Genomic DNA, 24,292 nt, shown 5'->3' with positions numbered 1-24,292 from the left:
TCTCCTGTTGGCCAAGGAATAACCCCTTTACCCAGAGATACTGGAACAACAACAGCAAAAAAGCCTCAGTTAGGCTCTGGAAGTGGCAAGAGACATGTGGGTGAAAGCCTGCTGCGTCCCCACTCCCCCAAAGCTCGATGCAGCCATGGAGCCCCCACCAGCCCCCACCACAGCCAAGGGTAAGTAGGGCCTGTGGTGGGAGGGGGTTAACCCCTAGAGATGGGGAGGCGGCGGCTGAGTGGGAGCTGGGCCAGGTCTCGCCCCGCCCAGGCCCCTACTCTGCCCAGCCCCGCAGGGAGCCACGTGACCGGAGCTCCGTGAATAGTCTGTGCAAACAGGCACACTTGTCTGCCGGTGCATGAATTAGTGCAGAGTTCGCACAGGAGGGAGCATGGGAGGGCCCAAGGCCCTGCCTGCAAGCCCCCTAGGGTAGGCAGACTCAGGCCCAGCCTGCCTACCAGTGGCATGCCATGGATGGGCACTCACCACACCCCAAGGGTCCCCTCAGGCTCTGTGCCTCACCCCCCGGCACCTCAGGGACAGCCAACCAGATGGAGCCCAGGGTTCCAGGCTCCACACAGACAGAGTCCCTGGCTCTCGGCTGCAGGGGCTGCCTGTCCCTTTTTCAGGATCTGGGGCCTGGGAGCATGGCTACCTCCCGTTGTGGGGTCTGCTCCCTTTTGGGGTCTCTGGTGAGCCAGCTGGAGGAACTCCAGGCTACAGTCCAGAGACCGCATGCCATTAGGGACTGTGAGCAGGAGATAGACTCCTACTGCCAAGCCCTTCTCCCCCGGGAGCCAGAGGGTAGACCATGGTCTCCCTCCAGGACAAGGGAGGACTCTGGGACCTCCAATTCTGTCCAGTCGAGGGGATGGACCAAGGTGGTCAAGGGCCCTAAGGCCCACCGCACCAAGGCCCCTGCCCTGCTGGAGCTTAGCAACAGGTATGAAACTCTTGCAGCCCCAGCAGAGCCTGCTGAGTTGCCAGCTCCCACAGGCAACACAGTCTCAACTGCAGCTACCGCCCGTGCTTGCCCCAAGACAAAACGCAAAGTGTTTGTCATGGGAGACTCCATCCTGAGGGGGACTGAAGGGGTAATCTGCTGCCCTGACCCCTTAGCCCAGGAAGTCTGCTGCTTCCCAGAGGCCTGCATCTGAGACATTACAGAGAAGATCTCTAAGCTTCTCCAGCCCACAGACCACTATCCCATGCTCCTTATTCATGTGGGCACTAATTACATGGCTAAGAGCACTCCCAGCTGGGATTTGAGAGTGGGGCTAAGGGATCTGGGACACAGGTGGTGTTCTCTTTATCCTCCCAGTCTTGGGGTACGGGCTAAGGAGGGAGAGGAGGATCCAGGTAGTCAACCAAAGACTGAGGCACTGGTGCCATCGAGGCTTTGGCTTCCATGACCACAGCCCGCTCTTTGGCAGGAGACGCAGTGAGCTGCTGAGAAGAGATGGCTTCCACCTCTCTCCCCTGAGAAGGAGGCTCTTCTCAGCCAGACTGGCTGACCTACTCCACTGGGCTTTAAACTAAACTAAACTTCCATCTTAGAAGAAAGGCAGCAAGAGGGCACAACAGCCCCCCTGGCTCTCCAGGAACCTAGCAGACCTCCTGAGGCTAAAAAGAAAGGCCTACAAAAGGATGGAGGAGAGGATTTACCTCCAAGGAGGAATATTCTGCACCGGTCCAGTCCTGCAGGAAGCAAACCAGGAAAGCCAAGGCTGCAACTGAACTCCAACTAGCTTCGAGTATCAAGGACAATAAAAAGTCCTTTTTCAGATATGTGGTGAGCCAGAGGAAAAGCAAGGGCACCATTGGACCTCTGCTAAACCAGATGGGACAACTGACACCCAGGAAAAAGCCAACTTATTAAATGGGTACTTTGCGCCGGTCTTTCATCAGTCCCATGGGACACCCATGCCCATTATGGGACAGGGTGGTCAGGGTGAGGGAGATCCCCTGCCCTCTATCAATGCTGATCTCGTAAAGGAACACCTTGAGAGGCTGGATACCTTCAAGTCAGCTGGCCCTGACAATCTACACCCCAGGGTACTCAAGGAGATGGCGAGCATCATAGCCGGCGAGCATCATAGCCCAGCCTCTGGCACGGATCTCTGAGAACTCCTGGTGCTCTGTTGTACTGCCCAAAGACTGGAAGAAGGCCAATGTGGTGCCTGTTGTTAAATCTCAACCCCACATGAGGCCCAACAACTAGGGAATCTGATGAACCATGGGACCCTGATACTCATTAGCCATAGCAGAGCAGGGGGCAAACACAAGCACATACGGCATTCAACAGCTTTATTGGAGTGGAAGCAACTTCGAATGGGTCCCCATCAAACAGAGGAGTGGCCAACGTGCACACACCACACAGAACACCATGAACACCACGCAGAACATTGGGTTCATACATTTATACTTTCCAATCCACGCTCATTAGCATTTAACCATGCCCAGTTCCCTCCTGTTATGCCCACAGTACCCCCCTGCATTTACATGAAATTGCCTATGTATTAGGTCATTATCATGAAACTTTCCACTCTGTGCCCACATGAGGTCATCACCCCTACTGTCTTTGGTCACTTACAGTTCTCAAAAGCCTTCTTTTATATTTACATATACCACTGGTTTCCCTTCCCTGTTTTGTTTAAGTTCCTCTACTTTACAATTAACCAAACAATTAGACAAACAATTAACCATTTAAAGCCCATAAGTAAACAATGCCTGGTTAAATCTCTAATTTGAAACCAAGACCCTTCAGTGTTTAGGCTCAGCTCAAATCAACAAGGGAAAGGAGCGGGAGAAAGAACAGATTGCAAAAAAGGCAGGAAAAAGCAAGCATAAGTAAGCAATGCATCAGCTGCAAGAAATTGGCAGGAAAAAAAAAGGGCGGGAAAATGCAAGAGACACAGGGCAGTAAAATTCAAGGGTTCCCCATCCTAACACTTGGTGCTGCTCCCCTGGTTTCATGGTCTGTGAGGGATCTTGCCTGAAGCTGTCTCCATTCTGAATAAAGCTGTTGCGAGCAATGTGTGCTGTCATTTGCTCCCTGCCTGCTCTGGCTAATGAGTAACAGGATCCATGAGCAATTGGATTGTTGTCCCCCTAGTTGTTGGGTGCCGCATGGAGTCGAGGTCTGACAAAAGTCACCTGTTCTACTTCACGTTTCATGATTGAATTCCTTCTGGCCAAGTCGAAGCCATTTATAGGGTCCCAGACTTGTTATTTCTGTAGGAGATGGCAGGGTAGATTAAATAATTAAATAAATAATAAATATTATTAGAGACAGAGGGAGAGAGAGAGAGAGAGAGCGCGCACACAAGGGAAACTTCCCCCTCAGGAGGGTGATCCAGGCTGACCTGGACAGGCTCAGCAAATGGGCAGATGAGAATCTGATGGTGTTCAACACTGAAAAATGCAAGTTTCTCCACCTTGGGAGGAAAAACCTGCAGCATGCTTACAGGCTCAGCAGGGCTACACTGGCTAGCACTACGGAAGAAAGAGACTTGGGTGTCATCATTGACCACAAGATGAACATGAGCCTTCAATGTGATGCTGCAGCTAGTAAAGTGACCAAAACGCTGGCTTGCATCCATAGATGCTTCTCAAGCAAATCCCAGGACGTCATTGTCCCGTTGTACTCGGCCTTGGTGAGGCTGCAGCTGGAGTACTACATCCAGTTTTGGGCCCCACCATTCAAAAAGGATGTGGAGAAGCTTGAGAGAGTCCAGAGAAGAGCCACGTGTATGATCAGAGGTCAGGAAAACATACCTTACGACAGGCTGAGAGCTATGGGGCTCTTCAGCCTGGAAAAGCGCAGGCTCAGGGGTGATCTCATGGCTACCTATAAGTTTATCAGGGGTGATCATCAGTATCTGGAGGAACGTTTGTTCACCAGAGCGCCTCAAGGGATGATGGGGTCGAACAGTTATAAACTACTGCAAGACCGTTTCAGGCTGGACATAAGGAAGAATTTCTTTACTGTCCAAGCCCCCAAGGTCTGGAATAGCCTGCCATCGGAGGTGGTTCAAGCATGTACATTGAACACCTTCAAGAGAAAATTGGATGCTTATCTTGCTGGGATCCTATGACCCCAGCTGATTTCCTGCCCTTCTGGCGGGAGGCTGGACTCGATGATCTTCTGAGGTCCCTTCCAGGCCAAATGTCTATGAAATTTATGAAACTGAAGAACTGGAAAAAATCCATTTTTGGTGTAATTGCAGGCATGCTGTTATATGGTTCATTTAACAGCTTAGATTCCAGACTCCAACTTCCAACTGAAAGGAATTATGCCATCAGTTTAAATATCCAACAATCAAACCCTGCTGGCTCCTAAGTAACTGTTGCATTTCAGAAAAGATTATTTTGGGATTTTTAGAGTCCTTGAAACATCTTTAAAGCTGTCTGCAAAAATCAAATGCACTTCATTTTATAAAGGTTTGTCACAATTTGGAATGAAATTTAAAAAATGTAAAGCTTACATATGATTCAGCACATATCACTATTTCATTGTTGCATTTTAAGATTTCTCATGTCATTTGTTTCTTTGTTGATATTTTTTTAATTTGGTTAACAATTCTGTAATTAAATTAACTTTTACAGCAAGTAGGGCAATGTATTAATTTATATGTTAATAATTTACATTCCAAAAGATATTTAACCCTCATCCATTCTCATGAAACCATAAACGTTGTTGATCTCATGGGGTAATTTGTTACCCCGCATTTCAACATTGTTGGTCTCATGAGGTAACTTGCTACCCCACCTGCATGAACAAAATGGAACCAGTGACAACAGTATAAATGTACGAAAAACTATTTATTAAACATACAGATGTTTGAAAGAGTATTTATGATTTGAACCCAAAATAATATTTAACTAGAATTATGAACAAAATTTAAAAACTTTTTTTTTAGAGTTTCAAAATGTGACTGAACAATTTGCTAAGTCTGCAGTTCTCACTGATTTCAAACTAACAATTACTTCCAAAAACATTTCCTAACTGTTTTAACTAAATATTGCGTTTCTCACAAAGCAGCAGTGATGTACTGTGGTGCACACAAGCAAATCGCTTACAATCTTCACTTCGCTTCCAGGTTTTGCAGTCATTTGTCCTTGGACAAAGCACAACATCCACTCATACTTCCAGAAGCTTCTACTGGGGTGCTTTGTGGCAATTTGTAATTTAGGGCAGTCATACCAGACTTGACGGACTTAGGCAGTTTACGTGCATCTATCATTCATCCTTTTACTTGTCCATTGATCAACTGTTCTCCAAGCTCCTGCAAACAAAAGTGCCATCTTCTTAAATGTGATCTTCACTTCCAGTCTGTGTTGTGTTGTGCCAAATCATGAGGCTGGCAATGGCAGCCACCTCCAGCATATTGATAAATAGTGTCATTGGCCACCTCTTGATTTTCCATTTGCAGGTGATCATAAAGACTAAGTGGTCAAGGTTCTCCACCCCACGCTTGCTTTTATTCTAGTCATGGAAGATGTCCAGCTTTCTTTGCTCTCCACCCACTGACAGGTCATGCTTATAGTGCATGCTTGACAACAACAGCACAACTTTAAACTTTTTTGGAACATAGGAAACTAGGGTGAGTTCTCCATCAAAAGCAAAAATGGATAAAAAAAAAGTTTCCTTCTTCGATTTACTTGTATTTTGTTTGAGATATCGGCCTTGTTTTTCCGAATGGTACCCACATAGATTAAATCCTGCTGTAGCAGCCTTACTGCCAGGTCAGTACTTGTTTTTCAATGACCTGGGTACCAAGATTACCTTGGCACAGAGCTTATGGTTGCTTGCCCAGGTAAGATGTCTCCAGACAGGGTGAATGATGTTACTGCATCACAGCACCATCAAATTTTAAAGCCATATTTGGCAGGCTTGCTGGGCATATAGTGTCTAAAGGGACAGCGACCCCTAAACACAATGAGCTACTCAACCACCGTCAGGTGTATTCCTGGAATATACCATTTCCTGAGCTGCTCCACAAAGTGTGTCCAAATATTTCTGAAGGCAGCAAGCTTGTCTACAGCTCTCCTTTCCTCACATGTCAGTTTGTTGTCAAATCTCAGGTAGTTGGTGATTTGACAGAATTGTTTTAAACTCAAGGTGGCATGGAAGCAAGGAGACCCGGTGCATTGCTCCCACAACTCCTCCAGTGCCTTATGACCACCATGGTATAGACTACTCAGCAGTAGGAAGCCAATGTAGGCTTTTGGATGTTTTGTCCAGTTTCTTCCACTCCTTTCTATTTTCAGGATGGCTATCATTCCACTCCCTGAATCTTCTTTCTGCCTGTTTGTTTCTCTTATGATAACAGTCAGGATATCTTGTGAGAGAAACAGGTGGAACATTTCCACCACTGTCTTTCTTACTTCTCTTGTTGGCCCAGCACTTTCATGGACTATGTCCTTGGCTGTTCTCTGATGATGTATTAGCAGTGGTCTTTTTTCCCCCCCACACGCTGCCATTCCTTTTTCTAAAGGTGCCATCATCTGCTATGTTTTCTGGGTGGTGGCAGTTGTCCTGCTCCACGTCCTGCTGTAGCTCTCCTCGGTCTTCCACGGTGGCCCCAGGCTGGTCCTCTTCCCTTTCCTACTGGAAGTGTTGGCATCACTTCTGCTTGTGATACCAACTCCTCCTCATCTGAGCTGGATGAAGCTTCCATAGGCACATGATCATCTTGCTCTGAACAATCTCCCATTCTCGAACAAACCCAGCATCCTCACTGCCTTGGGATAAGATTTCATCAGTGAATATGTCAGTGACCTCCCCAGTTACCTGTGCAAGACAGGCTTCATCACTGAATATGCGTTGCCTTCTTATCCTGGACTGCAGAAAAAAAAAAGAAAAATGATTACTACTGAATGCATATAAATAACAAAGACAAGCCTGTCCACCTATGCTGTCACAGAAGCAATTCTGCCCTGCCCTATAGTAGAGCAGGTTGCCTTCTTATCCTGGACTGCAGAAAAAAAAAAGAAAAATGATTACTACTGAATGCATATAAATAACAAAGACAAGCCTGTCCACCTATGCTGTCACAGAAGCAATTCTGCCCTGCCCTATAGTAGAGCAGGTAGCATCCTCTCCTCCCGAGCACAGAAGCCAGATACCAGCATCCACCCTTTGCAGGCAAGCCAAATGTAGGTGGATGCTATTTGGAAACCACACATGCAGGTGCTTGTTGAGAGCAGGTAAAAGGGGTATGGGGGTGTCAAGCCCTTACTGTTGAAGGAGACTCCATAGTGTAAACTGTATTGCAGTATAATGTTGTTCTATTTCTTCTCTGCTCTTCAAGTGCAACAGTATTTCCATCATGCTTCTCCCGGAGCTGCTCAGCACCACAGTGAATTCAGGATGCTGGCCATTGGGCCTGTGTGAAACAGCTAGTATTTGCTTCGAATTTGGATTCAGCCGATTTGGGGGACAGCGATTGGATTCAGTAATTTGAATCACTGTCCTGAATCAATTCAGCCAAATAGTACTCACTTTCATAAACCTAACAAGGTTAAATAAAATATCCAAAATCCCCAGGTGTGCAACCATTCCTCATCTAGCCAGAAGAGTTAGTTAAAGGGGCTTCATTATTGTAATTTATATGCCATTATTCCTTCAATTAAATATTCTTCCTTGTTTATATTCCCATAATGTTGCATGCAGAGGGGCTGATGTAGGTACATTCTAAACACAACTACATTTAGAAACCAAATAGCAAGCTTTCAGGCTCCATCATGGAAGTTACAAAACAGCTGCAAACACCAACTGTAAAAAAAAACATCATTTAAGTACATTGTGGGTTTTACTAGCAGAGCTACTTCAGTTACTGGGTGTCATCCGCTCATGTTGTGGCCCACACAGCTCTCTTAGCAGAAGTTCAACACACGGAAAAACCAGAAGGTTAATTTTTGCCATTATATTAAATGTTACCATCTCCAACTATATTACAATGATTAGAATGCCAAAGATAGCCAGCCACTCCAAAGTGTATTTTTTTAATTTATTAATTAGTTCATATGAGTGCCCTTAAACTATCAGTAAACAAAAAAATGCAATTATTTATATCTATATTTTATTAATCAAACAATTTATTTACTGGAACAAAAATAAGAACAAAAATCCTATAAACAATTTATTTGCCTTGAAGTAAGTAACATTTTTTCTGCCCCCTTAGTGCTTCCATGCAGCAGATCCACCATGCCGTATTGATCTCCTGATATTCTAAGAGCTTAAGCTACATTTCTGTAGCATGAGTCTGCCACCTGCAATCTTGAACTATTGGCAGGTTCCCTGACACAACCTACCCACTTCAGAAGCAAAGGTCTAGGAATTCTGTGCTAATGAACAGAAGTGTTCAACACATGAAATCAGCAAAATACAACTGGATGGCATAGTCCATATTTCTTTGTGCAGCCACCTCTCAATGTGAATAGTTTCTAAAGTAGATTAAAGGTTAAAACTTCGAAAAGACCATGGTGCTTTGGCTGAAGAAAGAGAGAAAGACAAACATGGATGATGAATCCAGGTGAAACTTAGCAAATGGTATGCAAAACTATTGGAGGCCATTATAGTGTTAACCACATAACATTTCCCTTTAAGCCCTTGTGAAATACATGTGGCAGAAGAGATATTAAGACTTCTTTACTAAAGAGAATTCCTAGATACCATATTGTTCTAATGTTAGCCTTTCTTTCTTCAGAAGAGCCGGGGATATGGAGGTGGGAGAGGATGAGGGGGCAAAAAAAAATTGCACTGTGTTTACATCTGCTGGATCAAGCTATATTTGGACTCACAACAATCCATTATAATTGCACTATAATAACCAATTCTTGGTGTAGAATCTAGTCATATTGCAAAACTGTTACACGTGAGTATATGATTCTGATTTGGTGAAGGAAGTTAACTGTGGTATATTGCCAGCACTCATGAATGAAACTTCAACACTATCAGCTGGTTCAAATTATATGCATTCTACTCAGTTATACTCTTGGAGAATAATATAGCTATCTATGCTTTCCAGTTAGGGCAAAGTGACATACATGCAACAGTACTCAATAACAAGATCTTAGCTTGATAGTGAAAACAAGTCTCAGAGGTGAAAATGGGGAATGATCTCTATCCCTTAGGCCATCCAGTCCTATCAGGTTTATCTTTTAGTATCCCACCATACATTTTTTAGCCCACAGAGTTAGAGAGATATACAAACAGAATGAAATCAAAAAGCATGACTATAAAAAGAAGCCCATACATTTATGATACAATTAATTTGTCACAAATGCTTAGTTACATACAGAAAAATACACTTTCTTGAGGAATATAACATTTTGGAGATAAACATAGAATCAAATGTGTAACTTGTTTTGAAATTACTTGACATCACATAGAAGTGCAACCCCACGCAGTATCCAGTGTTCCGGGGGCTGGAGGCTTCTAAGGTCCACAGCAGCAATGTAATTCAGATCTGTTCGAAGTGTTTTTTTGTAGACTGGACAGGAGTACAGATGTGGATCTTTTGAAGCTGAAAAGAGAGGAATAAACCATTAGAAGACAATCTGTGAAATGAGTCTGGACAGAAAGGGCATTAAAGTAGAGTGCACAACCCAAATGGAAAAGTAAAGAACTCAAAGTCAAAGTTCAATAGCAGGTGGCTCCCTTCAACCAAAGGAAAAAGTGTCTCAGTTCACCACACAACCACACACCACACAACCACCACACCACACTACTCACTTCTGTGCCAGCATTAGGAAAATATTTTAATGCTGCCTGCGTCTCTTGTAGGTTTCAGATTTTATTTTAAAACCAAAGTATTCTAACAGAATAAGACATTTAAATAGACACCCTGCAGAAATGAAGAAACTGGTATTTCACTCTTCTTCTGAACTTTCCTTCTTTTCAATGTCTCAAGTCAACATGTCAGATTGAAACTTTTGAAAGAATTAGGAACTTTTGCAGCTGAACTAGTGTGTCCAATATCATAAGACATTCTCCATGCTACAACTAGGACAAAATATTCTAACCTTGATTAACATGCAAGTATTTATAATTCAGTACCTAGGTGGGGATTGCTTTGGTTGGTTAGTTGTTTTTCTCCTTTTTTTAATTCTAACAGTGCAGATTTTATAACACAGACTCTGGATGTGATCCTGTTCACAATGAGCATTCTGGCTGGCACTGAAACAGGGATCCTAGTTTTCTCTGATTTAAAAAAAATCCCCAAATTTTGGATTAAAAAAGTAAGCCAAAATGCACATTTTTCTGTGATTAAAATATCCAACATTTTCAAATTTCTGGTAAGTGCTTGGTCCCAAGCATGTCAGATTTATGAGGTTATAGTGTGCGCGCGCGTGTGTGTGTGCGTGTGCGGATAGATAGATATAGAGAATACGAGCTCTCTCTCTCTCTCAGTGGTGTTTCATTTTAAACTGGCATGGTGGCCGGTCGCAGAGCTGGGGGGAGGATGAGGGGTAGCAGTGGCCGGTCCCAGAGCAGAGGCCGCACGCAGAGCAGCAGTTCAGGGTGGTGAACGGCGGTGGCAGCTGTTGCATGCAAGTTTCCCCTTCTGTGTCCAGGAGGATGGGAGGGAGCAGTGGCCAGTCCCAGATCAGTGGGGGGGAAGTGCCAGATTTTTGATAATTCAGGATTTTTGGTATCCAGTTTATGAGGTTATACTGTATTTAGTTGCGTTTCATTTTACTCATGGAAAAATCTGGATTTGGGGTTACTTTTTATAATCCAAAAATTGGGGATTTTTCTTCTTTTAATCAGAGATTTTTGTTATCCCTGCTGATAAAGGAAAACGCTTAACACCCTGCTTCACCTTAAGCACGCAAATAGTCCTACAGAAGCCAATGATGTTAAGCACATGTCTTATGTTGGCAGAATGCTTCACACTGCTGCAGGACCAGAGAGGTAATGGCGTATTGCATTATTTTTAGCCAGTGTTGGAAATATAAAACCTCTTTCTTCTTTTAACACTTGCATCTTTCAACTCACCCAAACTCACCCAAAGTCCTGAGCTTGACCAGGAGTTTGCCCAGGAACTGGCTGAGGCAGCTTGCTCCAGGACCATGGTTGTCATGGGTGACTTTAATTACCCAGACATCTCGTGGGAGGATCGCTCAGCAAAATCTGAGCGGTCGCAGAGCTTCCTCTCGTGCGTGGATGACCTCTACCTGACTCAAGAAGTCTATGGGCCAACGAGAGGCAAAGCGCTGCTCGACCTGGTACTGGCTACTGGGGATGACCTAGTCGGTGACCTAGTGATCGATGGCAAGCTGGGTGACAGCGACCACGAGCTGATCACCTTCACCATCCGCCGAAAAGCTGGCAAGTCGGTCAGCAACATGCAAGTCCTTGACTTCAGGAAAGCCGACTTTGACAAGCTCAGGAGGCTTGTCAGTGAGGCCCTAAGGGACCGTGACCACAGGGAGAGGGGAGTTCAAGAGGAGTGGTTGCTCCTCAAGGGAGCGATCCTCAATGCACAAACTAAGTCTATTCCATCTCGGAGGAAAGGCAGCAAGAGGGCACAGCAGCCCCCCTGGCTCTCCAGGGACCTAGCAGATCTCCTGAGGCTAAAAAGAAAGGCCTACAAAGGGTGGAGGATGGGAGTCACCTCCAAGGAGGATTATTCTGCACTGGTCCGGTCCTGTAGGGAGCAGACCAGGAAAGCCAAGGCTGCAACTGAACTCCAGCTAGCTTTGAGCATCAAGGACAATAAGAAGTCCTTTTTCAGATATGTGGGGAGCCGGAGGAAAAGCAGAGGCAACATTGGACCCCTGCTGAGCCAGATGGGGCAACTGACAACTGACGCCCAGGAAAAAGCCAACCTATTAAATAGGTACTTTGCGTCAGTCTTTCATCAGTCCCATGGGACGCCCATGCCCGCTACAGGGCCGGGAAGTCCGGGTGAGGGTGATCCCCTGCCCTCCATTAATGCTGACTTTCTGAAGGAACATCTTGAGAAGCTGGATACCTTCAAGTCAGCTGGCCCTGACAATCTCCACCCCAGGGTACTCAAGGAGCTGGCGAGCATCATAGCCCAGCCTCTAGCACGGATCTTTGAAAACTCTTGGCGCTCTGGTGTAGTGCCCGAAGACTGGAAGAAGGCCAATGTGGTGCCTATCTTCAAGAAAGGGAGGAAAGTGGATCCGGCTAACTATAGGCCCATCAGCCTGACTTCTATCCCGGGGAAGATCTTAGAAAAGTTTATTAAAGAGGCCATCCTTAATGGACTGGCCGACGCCAACATCTTAAGGGATAGCCAGCACGGGTTTGTTGCGGGTAGGTCTTGCTTGACCAATCTCATTTCCTTCTACGACCAGGTGACCTATCACCTGGACAAGGGAGAAGAGATTGATGTCATATATCTTGACTTCAAAAAAGCCTTCGATCTGGTGTCCCATGATCGCCTCTTGGAGAAACTGGCCAATTGTCGCCTTGGGTCCTCCACGATCCGCTGGCTGGAAAATTGGCTCCGGGGTCGGACCCAGAGGGTAGTAATCGATGGAAGTCACTCATCGTGGTGTCCTGTGACCAGTGGGGTCCCCCAAGGCTCTGTCCTTGGACCCATACTGTTCAACATCTTCATTAATGATGTGGACACTGGAGTCAGAAGCGATCAGAACTGGCCAAGTTCGCCGATGACACCAAACTTTGGGGCCACCCAGCACTCTTCCCTGCCTATGCAGGGGGTCAGACTCGATGATCTCAAGCAAATCCCGGGACGTCTCAAGCAAATCCCGGGACGTCTCTCAAGCAAATCCCGGGACGTCATTCTCCCCCTGTACTCGGCCTTAGTGAGGCCGCAGCTGGAGTACTGTGTCCAGTTTTGGGCTCCACAATTCAAAAAGGATGTGGAGAAGCTTGAGAGAGTCCAGAGAAGAGCCACGCGCATGATCAGAGGTCAGGGAAGCAGACCCTACGATGACAGGCTGAGAGCCCTGGGGCTCTTTAGCCTGAAAAAGCGCAGGCTTAGGGGTGATCTGATGGCCACCTACAAGTTTATCAGGGGTGACCACCAGCATCTGGGGGAACGTTTGTTCACCAGAGCGCCCCAAGGGATGACGAGGTCGAATGGTCACAAACTACTTCAAGATCGTTTCAGGCTGGACATAAGGAAGAATTTCTTTACTGTCCGAGCCCCCAAGGTCTGGAACAGCCTGCCACCGGAGGTGGTTCAAGCGCCTTCATTGAACACCTTCAAGATGAAACTGGATGCTTATCTTGCTGGGATCCTATGACCCCAGCTGACTTCCTGCCCTTTGGGCAGGGGGCTGGACTCGATGATCTTTCGAGGTCCCTTCCAGCCCTAATGTCTATGAAATCTATGAAATCTTTCAAACAAAGCTGCAGATTCATTCAATTAACTTAAAATTTCTACAGGCTGACACCTTGTGTATGGTTCAGTTATAGGCTCCTGAAAAAATAGTTTATACTGAAAATGCTGACAAACAGCACAGCAAATGTATGTATATGATCATTTGCTTACCGCAGCTTACCTCTCAAAAATGAAAGTGCAGTACACATAGAGATTTTTACATTAAGAGAGAGAAAAAATAGATTACAAGCACATATTTGCCTTAAACAGTGAATACATGTAAAACCCTTTCAACTATTTTCTGTGCAGTTTCCTTTCCTTTTGTTCATAAAAATATATATTAAAAATAGAATCCGAGAACCCAGAATGGTCTTGACTTCTGTCCTGTAACTCCCTAGCTGAAACTGTTCTGACAGGTCCTTTCCTCCTTCAGGAGCCCATGTGTCCTCCAGCAGCTCTGTTTTTCACTTGGCTACTGTTTCCTCAAGCAAAAGCCCTCCCTGACTTCAATGCTGCCACATGTATGTCCAGACAGTGCATAGCTACAAAGTGGAGTTTCCGCTCAATTTTGTTTTTGGTTTTTTTTGGTTTTTTTTTTTTAGCTCTTTCAGTGTTTGTTTATACCAACAGCAATTAATCATGTTTTCTTACAGTACCGTGGCAGAATTACAGGCCTGGGGCTTCCTCTTTAGAAAGCCTCCCTTGTGAATAAGTTTCAGGCCTTGAACATAGGCCATTTATACCAGTATATAGGAGGAGTGGATGAACTACATCAAGCCACATGCTGGTTTAACTTAACCGAATCCAGTATAGAATGATCTCAAGAAACATCAGGGATACAACTACATCATATGTCCATACCCTGCATCTCGTGTATAGCTATTCCATACATTTCAGGGTACCTATTTATTCATGGCAAACAAGCTACTGGCCTGTTCTCTCAAACCCCATGGCAAAATGTAATAGTGAGTACCATAATTCAGCTACCTTGTCAGCTCCAGGTCCCAGTGAACTTTACATAGGCCCATAACACCAAGGTAACTAGCAGTGTAAAGGTAGTGTTACCGGTCCTAGAGTAATATGGTAACTCTGATGTTTTGGAACTCCAGCAAATATGAAATGAGGGGGAAAATGAATTCCTAGTTTGAAGTGTCCTGTAATGCCTGAGGCGCTCTCAGAAAATTTACTGGAAAAAATAGGACTGCTCTTGCATTAAGGTTCAATACCGTGGCCACTGGGATGGACAAGAATTCTGAGTGCTACAGGATCATTTTTATGTGTTCATACTGAGAAAATGCATTATTAATTATGGCAATGAGATCTGAATATAAAGGGTCTGGTGAAGGTAATGTAGAACAGAAATTTTCTACAACAAGACATGAAGAGCATTATGACCAAATTAGAGAATTTGTATTTTTGAGGGAGGGATCCTCTATTAGTGATAACAGAGCACCTACCTTTCAGAGTGGGAGCCTACATTCTGATGTTATTATGGTAAACCTTAAAAGCCCTCCCCAAACTATTAGTTATGCATTAATGGAGATTGATTATTTAATACCCAAATGAATCAATAACAACTTATTCAGATATGTAAAACAAATTTAAATTGTCATTTATGTAGGACAGTAGTTACTTACTGTTATTCTCTGCATATATCCTTATGATAGGCATTATTTCAAAGAGCACCTTGGGCTTGGATTCAACTAGTTTTAAGCTTCTCCTGTCCCAGCCAGCACCTTCCAGATACAGACCATATACATAGACACCCTCAGGAGGAGGGGTTGTAACATCATCCTTCATCCATTTGGTGACTTCATTGCACAGGGCTACACTGTCCAATGCCCACCCCTTGTTGGCTCGAGTTATTTCCTGTTTGAAAATACCAGTAACGCACATTGTACATAATTTTTTAAAAAGAAAAATAGCATTTACTTTAGGAGCTATAATTTCAGTACACTTTGTTATGTAACCACCACCTTAAATCATAATAAAAAAACAAGTATTTACCTTAATGCATTTCCATCTATTAACACCACATTATTTTCTTCTATTTTCCTCCTGAAATGCTTTCCACATTTTACATACAAGTTATTTTCAGATTTATTGTGTTTAAAAAATAAATACTATGCACACAAGAAGGATCAAGAGTTTAGTAAATCTGCCTTTTAACATCAAAATGCCTCATGAACAATTCTTACTCAACTCTACTTAGGTTGAGTTTTCCTTCAAGTGCTAGGAAATCTCTGCTCCAAGGAAGGCCTTAATTCATTAATCTATAGGTATGGTTTTCAATTTTTATTAAGTGCTAAGGCTTAAGAGGAGAGGGCAGTAGATGCCAAGAGTAAGGTCAAATGGATATAAATGTAAAGTGCTGTTTTTTGGAACACGTGGAACATTAAGTCAATGAATGCTCTTTTCATTTAAGTGGCCCTTAATACTCAAACCAAGCTGTTGCATATTCTTTGCAAGTACTCTACTGCCTAAACTGTATTTTTATGGGGTGGGGGTGTAAGGTGCGCTCTCTCACTGTTTATGTATGGTCAGTTAGAACAGTAGTTCACAACAGTTTTGGTCAGAAGGTGACCTTCACTAGGCCCAAGGCTAGAGCTGTGCGAAGCTTTGGTTACCAATTCAATTCAGAGAAGATTCGGCCTAATTCAGTGGCCAAATCTCCAAATCTGAATTGAATCAGGAGACCCATTAAAAGGTCTGAATGGAATCCGAAGCCTCCAAATCAATTTGGAAAAGATTCGGATCAGCCCGGGAGAGGCATACACAGCTGGGCAGCAGCATGTTCTCCCACAGCTCTTCCAGGTGTACCTGCCTCTCCCCAGGCAGGGTATCCATGGGAGAAGCGTCCATGGTTGCTCAGCCCTGCCCAACCCCACCCCCCACCTCATCCCAGCACTTAAAAAAAAAAAAAAATGCCGCACTCACCCTGAGCTAAGGCAGGGGCAGTGAGGGCTCTGGGGCCCCCTGGCAGAGCCCCCCCATGCAGTCCCCACTCTCTGATCTCCCCACTCCACCCAGCCCCACCCCTGATGGCTGCCCTGCCAAGCCCCAGCCTCCCAGAAATTAAGAAAAAAAAAACCACACTCACTGGCTGCAGCACTGGGGATCAGGGCCTCCGGGGGCTCATGGCAACCCCCCCCATGCAGCGTGGGACAGCGACGATCACCCCGCACATGGCACCAGTGCAACAGCTGCCCTATGGCGTGGGTGCATCATGGCTCAGCAGGGCACTGCACGCTGCGTGTGAGCTGGGGCCACTGAGTCTGAGCGCTTCCAAGAGGCCCCAGAGCCCTCAAAGCCCCTGCTACAGCCCGGTGAGTGCAGGGATTTTTTGTTTTTTTTTTAATTGCCAGGAGGCTGGGCTGGGCAGGGGATGGGGTCAGACAGAGCAGCAATGGGGACTTCTCCCACAGCTCCCCCCACCCAGGGAGAGAGAGGCACAACCGGAAAAGGAGCTGCCTGGCTCTGCCTGCCTCTCCTCCACGGATCTGAATGTCTGAATCAGCACCAAATCTCCAATTCTGATTTGGCCGAATCAAATGGGGACAGCGATTCAAATCACCGAATCAAATTACTGTCCTCCGAATCAGCCGAATCCAAATCCAAACCAAATACTTTCCTATTTGCCGAGGCCTACTCAAGGCATTCCTCCATAACTTTTGTAAATGGAGTGGTACCCAGTTTCAAAAACTAGTTTATATATTACAGTGTTTACCTCCTTGCAAAGGGGACAGGCAAGGGGGCTGGGGAAACAGGCATGGATAAGCCTCAGCCTGTCTTATCTCCTCATAGCTCAGGGACCTTTCAAGGAATCTGGTGGCCCCAGTGGCGTAAAATAGTTTCAGGTGTTAATATATGGCCAATCCTCCAGCACCCCAGAAAGCAGTGTCCCCTCCCACATCCTCCTGGCCTGTGGGGACAAGATTTCCATCCTATGAACTCTACTGCCCAGGGAGTGGTTCTGCCACCACGCCCCCCTTCTGCCCCCAGGGATATGTCCTTCCCACCCCCATGGGTGCAACCCTATTCAAATAGCCTGCAGAGCACATGCCAGCTAGCCAGGACACCAGGCATGGACAGATCCAGGAGTGGGTTCTAGGAGGGATAGGAGGAAGGGGGAACAAGGCAGGGGGCTGGATCAGGTCCAGGAGCTCAGCTTCCTTCCAAGGACAGGGGCAGTAGTTCCCCCAAAACTGCCTTCCCATACAACTTCTACCTCCCAGGTACCCCGGGCAGTATGACCAGCACCCCCCATACCCCAATCCCAATCTATTAAAACCTGAGACCTTCTTTAAATTTATTTTCTCTTTTCTCCTTTTTAAATTATTTTTGTTTTACTTCTTTTTATTTTATCCTTGTGGTTGTCTTCCATCATTTCACCACCCTTCCCCACCCCCATTTCCTTTTCACCTTCCATTTCATTACGCCATCCCATTAACTCTCTGCCTCCTAGCTTCATGTTCCCAACTCCTCCCCCAACCCATCTCTCACACCCCACCACCTAGGGCAACTCCCAGATGTAGCTCCTAGTCAGACCCCTGCTTGCCAGCCCTTTAGTGGCAAGTCACAGCTGCGCAGGTGGGGTGCAGTCAGAGAAGGTTTTTAAGCCTTAAGAAGTGGTTGCTTTATATGCAAGTTAGCACTAACAATGATCAACATTTCGGGAACTTAAAGTGCATTGTGTAACTAAGCCCTAATTCACTCTGGGAACCTTGGGTGTCTAGTACAAAAGACTTAAGATAGATGATTCATAACAGTTCTGAAAAAGCTATCAAAATAGCATCACAAGTATATGAAAAAAGTTAAAAGAACAAAAATATATACACAAGTATTTTGCTTTGGACATCCCATGCAAGTTTATATAGGTCCCCATTTATCCTAGTATCTCAGCATAGTATTATACACTTCATCTGCAGACACCGACTTTCATCCCTATCCAAGCATCAGCATTTTAACTGCCTTCACACAAGCTATTTCAGTTTCCCTTGAAAAACACTTTGAGGTCAGGATGGAGAATTTACTTCCCCCCCAAAAAAAGAGGGAACTGTCATGTCATCATTAATCCTTTATCCATTTGGCAATATGCCCACCAAAACAATCCAGAAACCAATTCTACATTCCTAGAAGTAAGCCTCAAAAAATCATGTAAGTCACAACCTGTATCCATATTTACAGCAGCATATCTTGGCTTAAAAAAACTACTGTATATTTCATTGAAATTGGGATCAGAAACAGAAGCAGTTATTCCAAAGCAACTGCAAGTCTTTGACCACTATTACCACACCTCATTATTAAGAAGCAAGGGAACAGGTAATAGTCTGCCTTGAGAAACCAGCTACTATATAGGTCTGTGCGAAGCTTCACTGGCTGTTTCGTTTTGACAATGTTTCGACTAATTTCGAGCTTGAAACACCAAAATTAAAATGAAATGAAGGGCTTCAAAGCAGCCTCAAAATGAAATGAGGGCAGTTGAAACATTTCAAAAGTTTTGAAAAATTTCAAATTTGGAGCAGCCTGGTGGTGGGAGGCAGGGGAGATCCAGGGCTGCACTCCAAGTGGCTCATCCTGGCAGGGAACGCAGCCCTGGTTCTTCTCGCTGTGCTCCGTGGGGCTGGCAGAGCCGATCAGAGTGCAGCACTAGCTCTGCCCTCCTTCTGCCTCTGGGCTGCACTCCTACTGGCTCCACCAGCCCCATTGAGCTCAGCCCAGTGGCAGAAGGCAGGCAGAGCAGGTGCTGCGCTCCACCTCCCACCACTGGGCTGAGTTCCACAAGGCTACAAGCTGCTGGGAGCTAAGCCCAGGGGCAGGAGGCAGAGCACAGCCCCAATGCTGTGCTCCGCTTCCCCCCACCATGCTCAGTTCCATGGGGCTGCAAGCTGCCAGGAGCTGAGCCTGGTGAAGGGAGGCAGAGCACAGCCCCATTGCTACACTCCGATTCCTCCCACCAGGCTCAGTTCCACAGAGCTGAGAGCCACTGGGAGCTGAGCCCAGTGAAGGGAGGCAGAGCACAGTGATGACGCTGTGCTCCACTTCCCCCCACCAGGCTCAGTTCCACGGAGCTGTGATCTTAGCCCAGCTGAGGCTAAGGATGGAACACAACTCAGATGAAGGCAGGTACCTGTGTGTGTGCACTTCCATGATAAAAGCACCACTCACCTTTCTGCAGAGTTGTGCACTGCATGTGTCAGCTTCTAACCACAGAGGATAAGAGGCAATTTTCCCTGTATTTGCTGAGACCCTGCCTCCAAAGAAGATGCTGGGATTCAAACTCTGCTCCCTTTGTCAGGTTGTCTTAAGCTGACTCTACTTCTGGGACCCTGCCAGCTAGTTTTTTTTTTTTTTTTTTTTTTTGTTTTTTTTTTAAAGTTCACTCTTCCACTTAGACTCTTTATTACCACTGCTGTTTGCTGGGACTGGCAGCTGCTAACATACACTGAGGGATTCAAGACAGCCTTGCAGAACGCCTTTGGGAACCCCAGGCAAAGCCTGCACTGCAGCCAGGTGGTGGGAGGCAGGGGAGAGCCAGGGCTGCGCTCTGAGTGGCTCCGCAGCCTCATGTGGCTCAGCCCAGCAAGGAGCGCAGCCCTGGCTCTCCCCACTTACCGCCACCGGGCTGCACTCCGTGGGGCTGGCGAAGCCAATTGGAGCACAGAGCCAGCTCTGCTCGCTGCCTGGCTGCGCTTTTAGGGCATGTCCAGATGAGCACAGCCGTGAGGCATATGGCACTGCAAACACGTCTGCAGCACCACACACCACACAGTCAGGGGTTCTCCATTCTGCAAGGGCACACTCCCCATGTGTGCGCTACTCTGGGTTTTCTTCCATGGGTTTTTATGACCCCCCCCATCTTTACCCATTGTCTTCCAAATTTTCACCTATTTACATTTTCACAGACTTCTTGTCACACTTTTAGTTTCTTTTCTACCTTGGAGATCTCAGAACAGCAGAGTCTCCCAATGCCTGAAGAAGGGTTCTTGTGCCATAAAGCTTGCAAAGACCAATTTTCCCACCTGTTTAGCTTGTGTAATAAAAAAATATCACATCTACCCAAAGAACCTCCCCTAACATCCCGCAAGACCTAACCACACAGCTTCCCCATCCAAGTTACAATGAAGGAGGCATTTACCCTAACACAAGATGCAACCAATAGCAATTGCATTATGAAAAGTTACCTACCTGTCTCATTGCTGTCAAAAATCCTTGAGGATTAAAAAACCCTGTCATCCAGAAGCAGTTTGGTCGACCCTCAAAAATCCAGCAGTAAAACTGGCGGTTTCTTTCCAGAAGTTCAGTAAACCAGAAACCCAAAGTGCTGGATGCCCAGGATGCCTAAAAACAGGGATAAGGTTTCTTGCTTTATGGGACTCTGTAGTGTCACATACACAATCCTACAAAAACATCTGTTAGTTCACTCACTAGCAACTATGGGCAGATGGTAACAATAACGGTTTATTTTTTAAGCCAACTATCCTTAAGAAAATATAAGCCAAGTGGCTCAATTATCGTCTCAATTATATGCAGGCAGTCCTACTAAAATCTATAGGGCTGTACAGGTATATACCAATTAGAGCACAACACACATCAAGAAAATTAACCTACTTCATAAACAACTGAAATTGCAATACCCTAGTCTTCTGATCACTTTTCTATGTACAGGCTGACAGTTTTGTTATCCAATAAAGAAAGTGGTCATAACATTTGAACTACTGCCTGTTTCTCTCAAGTAGTTTAAAAATAAAAATGTGGTTACTATTATCATTGCCATAAAAACATTACTGAACAATTGGCTAGTTCTTTCACCCCATTTGGAACATTAAACCAGAACCTAATTTTTATTTTCTTACTCAAACTATTAACTTGTTATGTGATTTTATGTTCACATTTGTCCCAGATTCGAAGTTACACTTCTGATGGAAGCAATCTAACCCTGGAGTCAGAAATGATAATATTATAATTTATTTTAAATCCAGTGAAAAAAACAACAAAATTATTAGTGATGGATAAAGAACATGGGATGCAGTCTGAATACAGACACAGATAAAAGCATTCATTAGTTCAACACTAGTGATGGTTGAAAACTCATCATACTAAACTACAGATTGGGTTTTTCTTCCTTGTCTCCCCCTTCAGGTTACTGGTCAACACCTAATAAGGCTAAAGAGCCATTAGGCTCTTGGTTTCTCTTATTAGATTTATACAATTAAATGACATTCCAATTCAAAAATAGAAAAATAAAATAGAAAAAAATAGAAAAATAGAAATAGAAAAATAGAAATAGAAAATAGAGGGGTGGAAAGTAGAGTTCTAACATTCTGCTCAAACCTGTTTACAGTTAACCCTACACTTAATCTTCCCATGAGGTAGATTCCACCATCTTTCTAGGTCTTCTGGTCTAGTGCTTAACCTCCATCTTGCCAGGAGCAGGGAGAGGGGGAAACAATGTGTTCTTTACTTTTAAACATTGAATTCTATTAATTCAACACCTGCCTTCTTCCAACGGGCAGGAATCCTTGCATCATACATGCAATCCAGGGCATCCCTCAGATTTTCACTCATTATGATTGTTCCATCAATGGCCAAGTTTAGATCGGTCAGAGTGCTTCGCACCAAGGTGATCACTTTCTGCATTCGATCTATCTCCTGCCGCAAGAAGATGTTCATAGGTTGAAAAGGTCCCATCTTCTGCAGTCTCTCTTTCACCTGCCAGAAGAAAGTCAAGTGAAATAAGTTACTTAAAATTAAAAAATAATGAAAACCTAAGTTAATTATACAGCAGGGTTAGATACCTAATGGAAAGATGGGGTGTATTTTTAATGTATAATGAAACCTATCAAAAACTGAAGAAACTAAACAAATAGTGCAAATTTAGGTTTTTAAATTTGTGTTTTGTGTCTCTATGTATGGTAGTGGTGTTTTTTACATTGGGAAAGAAAAAAAACACTTTAAACCATGCGTTAGACAATCCTTTTTATAAACACAGCATTCATGTGCAATGCCACCTGTTTTCAGAATTATATAGGAAATTGCTATTTAATTTTTCTTTTTCATTTAAATGAAAGCGAATGGACTGAACTCTTTTCAACATTTTAGAAATGTATAGCCCATATTTTCTTCTCTTTACTTCATCCATCCTGTGCGTTTCTAGATCACCTCCCCTTGAAAACTCAGAAAGAATTTGAGGGTATAAACAGATCTCATTCGAGGTGGTCCTAACTGTCCTGGGTTTTGACTGGGGTCAGCTGGTTTCACATGTAGTCCTGCCAAGCTTCATCACTGCCCCTCTGCAGTAGTTGGCCTGGGAGAACATACAGCCTGAACAACAGGTCCTTGTTAAATGAGCCACAAATACTATATGTACTAGAATGTAAGAAAAGGTTATTTTTCCCCAATCAGCAGTGGGAAGAAGGTCCTTGTTGTACATTTGCATACAAAGCAAAGGTTGGGGAGGGAAGAGAGCTGCTACAGCTTTGACTCAGGTCCTGAACCCCAGTCATGGCCAGAGTCAGATGTACAGCAGCCTCCTGCACCCCCTCCACTTGCCCTCTACAGCTTCTCCTCCACTTCTGCCTCTTTCCCCCACTTACTGTCAGGTGCAGCTCAGTTCTGGCTCAAGCTGGGTTCTCTCCCAGGCATGCAGCATATGGAATCTCTACTCTTTGCTGGGTGAAATCAGAAACACCAACACTGCTGCATGGTCAGCAGAGGCTGTGCTCCCATGTTCTGTGCTCCAGGGGGGAAAGCACCTGACAATAAGGAGAGGAAGGGGGATGGGAAGAGGCAGAGACTAGGGAGTAGGAAAAGGGGCAGAGATTGTGGATAATGGGAGAGGAGGAACAGAGGTTGTGGGGAGTTGGGGGTTGAGAGGTGCCAATGGTGGGGCGGGGGCAGGAAAGCTGCAAGGGAAACAAATGGGAGAGAAGAAAGGGCAAGGGACCCACCTGCCTCCCCCCCACCCCCAGCCACTGCTTTTTCTGCTGTAGCAGTAGGGAGTGGATGAATTTAAGACAACTTCCCAGTACCTGAAAAATTACAAAAAAAATATATATACATTTTTCATATACAGAATCTAAATTATTGGGGGTGGGGGGTCATCTTACATTCAGGTTTAACTTAGATTCAAGTAAAAATGATAAGTTAGAGAGGCATATAGCAATGCCCCAAGCAACAGCTTTAGCATAGTTTATACAATATACTTCAGAGGTACTTGAAGCAGGACAATGGGTGAATGTTTGTAGGACTCTGATCCAAAAGTCTCTCTCCAGGAGAAATGCAACATCTGTTAACAGCCTAAGTGATATAATAGAGATGAATAGTCCCATGTGCAGTAGATGAAGCCAAGATGGATCTCTCCTTTTGACCATCCCAGGAAAGGCAGCTCCGTTCACCCACACTATTCTTTACCTTAACCTCCTCCCAACATTTGCACCTTGTCAAGATGCTGCTGCAAGTGTTGCCACAGTCATACGTCAGAAGCATAAGGGCCAGAAAGCCAGTAACAGGTAGAATAGTCAGTGTCAATAAGTCCTTGGACACACAAAGGAGGGCCATAAGGGCCATAGATGATGTGGTCAGCTATCTGAGTTTGAGCAGCACAGCTGCAGCCAGCATCACTGGAGAGGGTCCAAGAGTGCATGCTCGTCTTTAACCATCCAATGCCTGTTCTGAGATGGTTAAAGGAAGTCCAGGCCCTGCAGGGGCCAGCCTAAGGGGTGAAAGCTGGTGTTGGTAAGGAAGTTCTTTAGCTGTAGTTGTTGTGCAACATATTGCCTGCTCCACTGATGGGAGGCCTATGCTGTAAGTGACATGCCAAATGCAGATTCAGTGAGCTTATTGGCCTGGTGGAGAATGAGTTGACTTCATGAGAATGAGGGACTTCATAGTTTCATAGTTGGTAGGGTCGGAAAGGACCTGAGCAGATCATCAAGTCCGCCCCCCTGCCGTGGCAGGAA

The 24,292-nt window shown here is 45.1% G+C and overlaps 1 protein-coding gene across 1 annotated transcript in view; it reads right to left on the bottom strand.

Annotated features, from left to right (window-relative positions):
* Positions 1-8,068: 8,068 nt before the first annotated feature.
* Positions 8,069-24,292, bottom strand: part of DNAH5 (dynein axonemal heavy chain 5) — a 291,360-nt gene continuing 275,136 nt past the window's right edge. Inside the window, exons 76-79 of the mRNA XM_025209635.1 lie at positions 21,831-22,043; positions 20,520-20,672; positions 14,969-15,200; positions 8,069-9,533 (exon numbers count right to left, since the gene is read on the bottom strand). Coding sequence (XP_025065420.1) covers positions 9,382-9,533; positions 14,969-15,200; positions 20,520-20,672; positions 21,831-22,043 — 750 coding nt within the window. The 3' untranslated portion in view covers positions 8,069-9,381. The remainder of the gene's footprint in view (positions 9,534-14,968; positions 15,201-20,519; positions 20,673-21,830; positions 22,044-24,292) is intronic.

This window comes from Alligator sinensis, unplaced genomic scaffold (assembly GCF_000455745.1).
Source record: "Alligator sinensis unplaced genomic scaffold, ASM45574v1 scaffold420_1, whole genome shotgun sequence".
Classification (NCBI taxonomy): Eukaryota; Metazoa; Chordata; order Crocodylia; family Alligatoridae; genus Alligator; species Alligator sinensis.
Note: the sequence above shows the minus strand (reverse complement) of the source record. Positions and strands in the feature narration are given on the sequence as shown.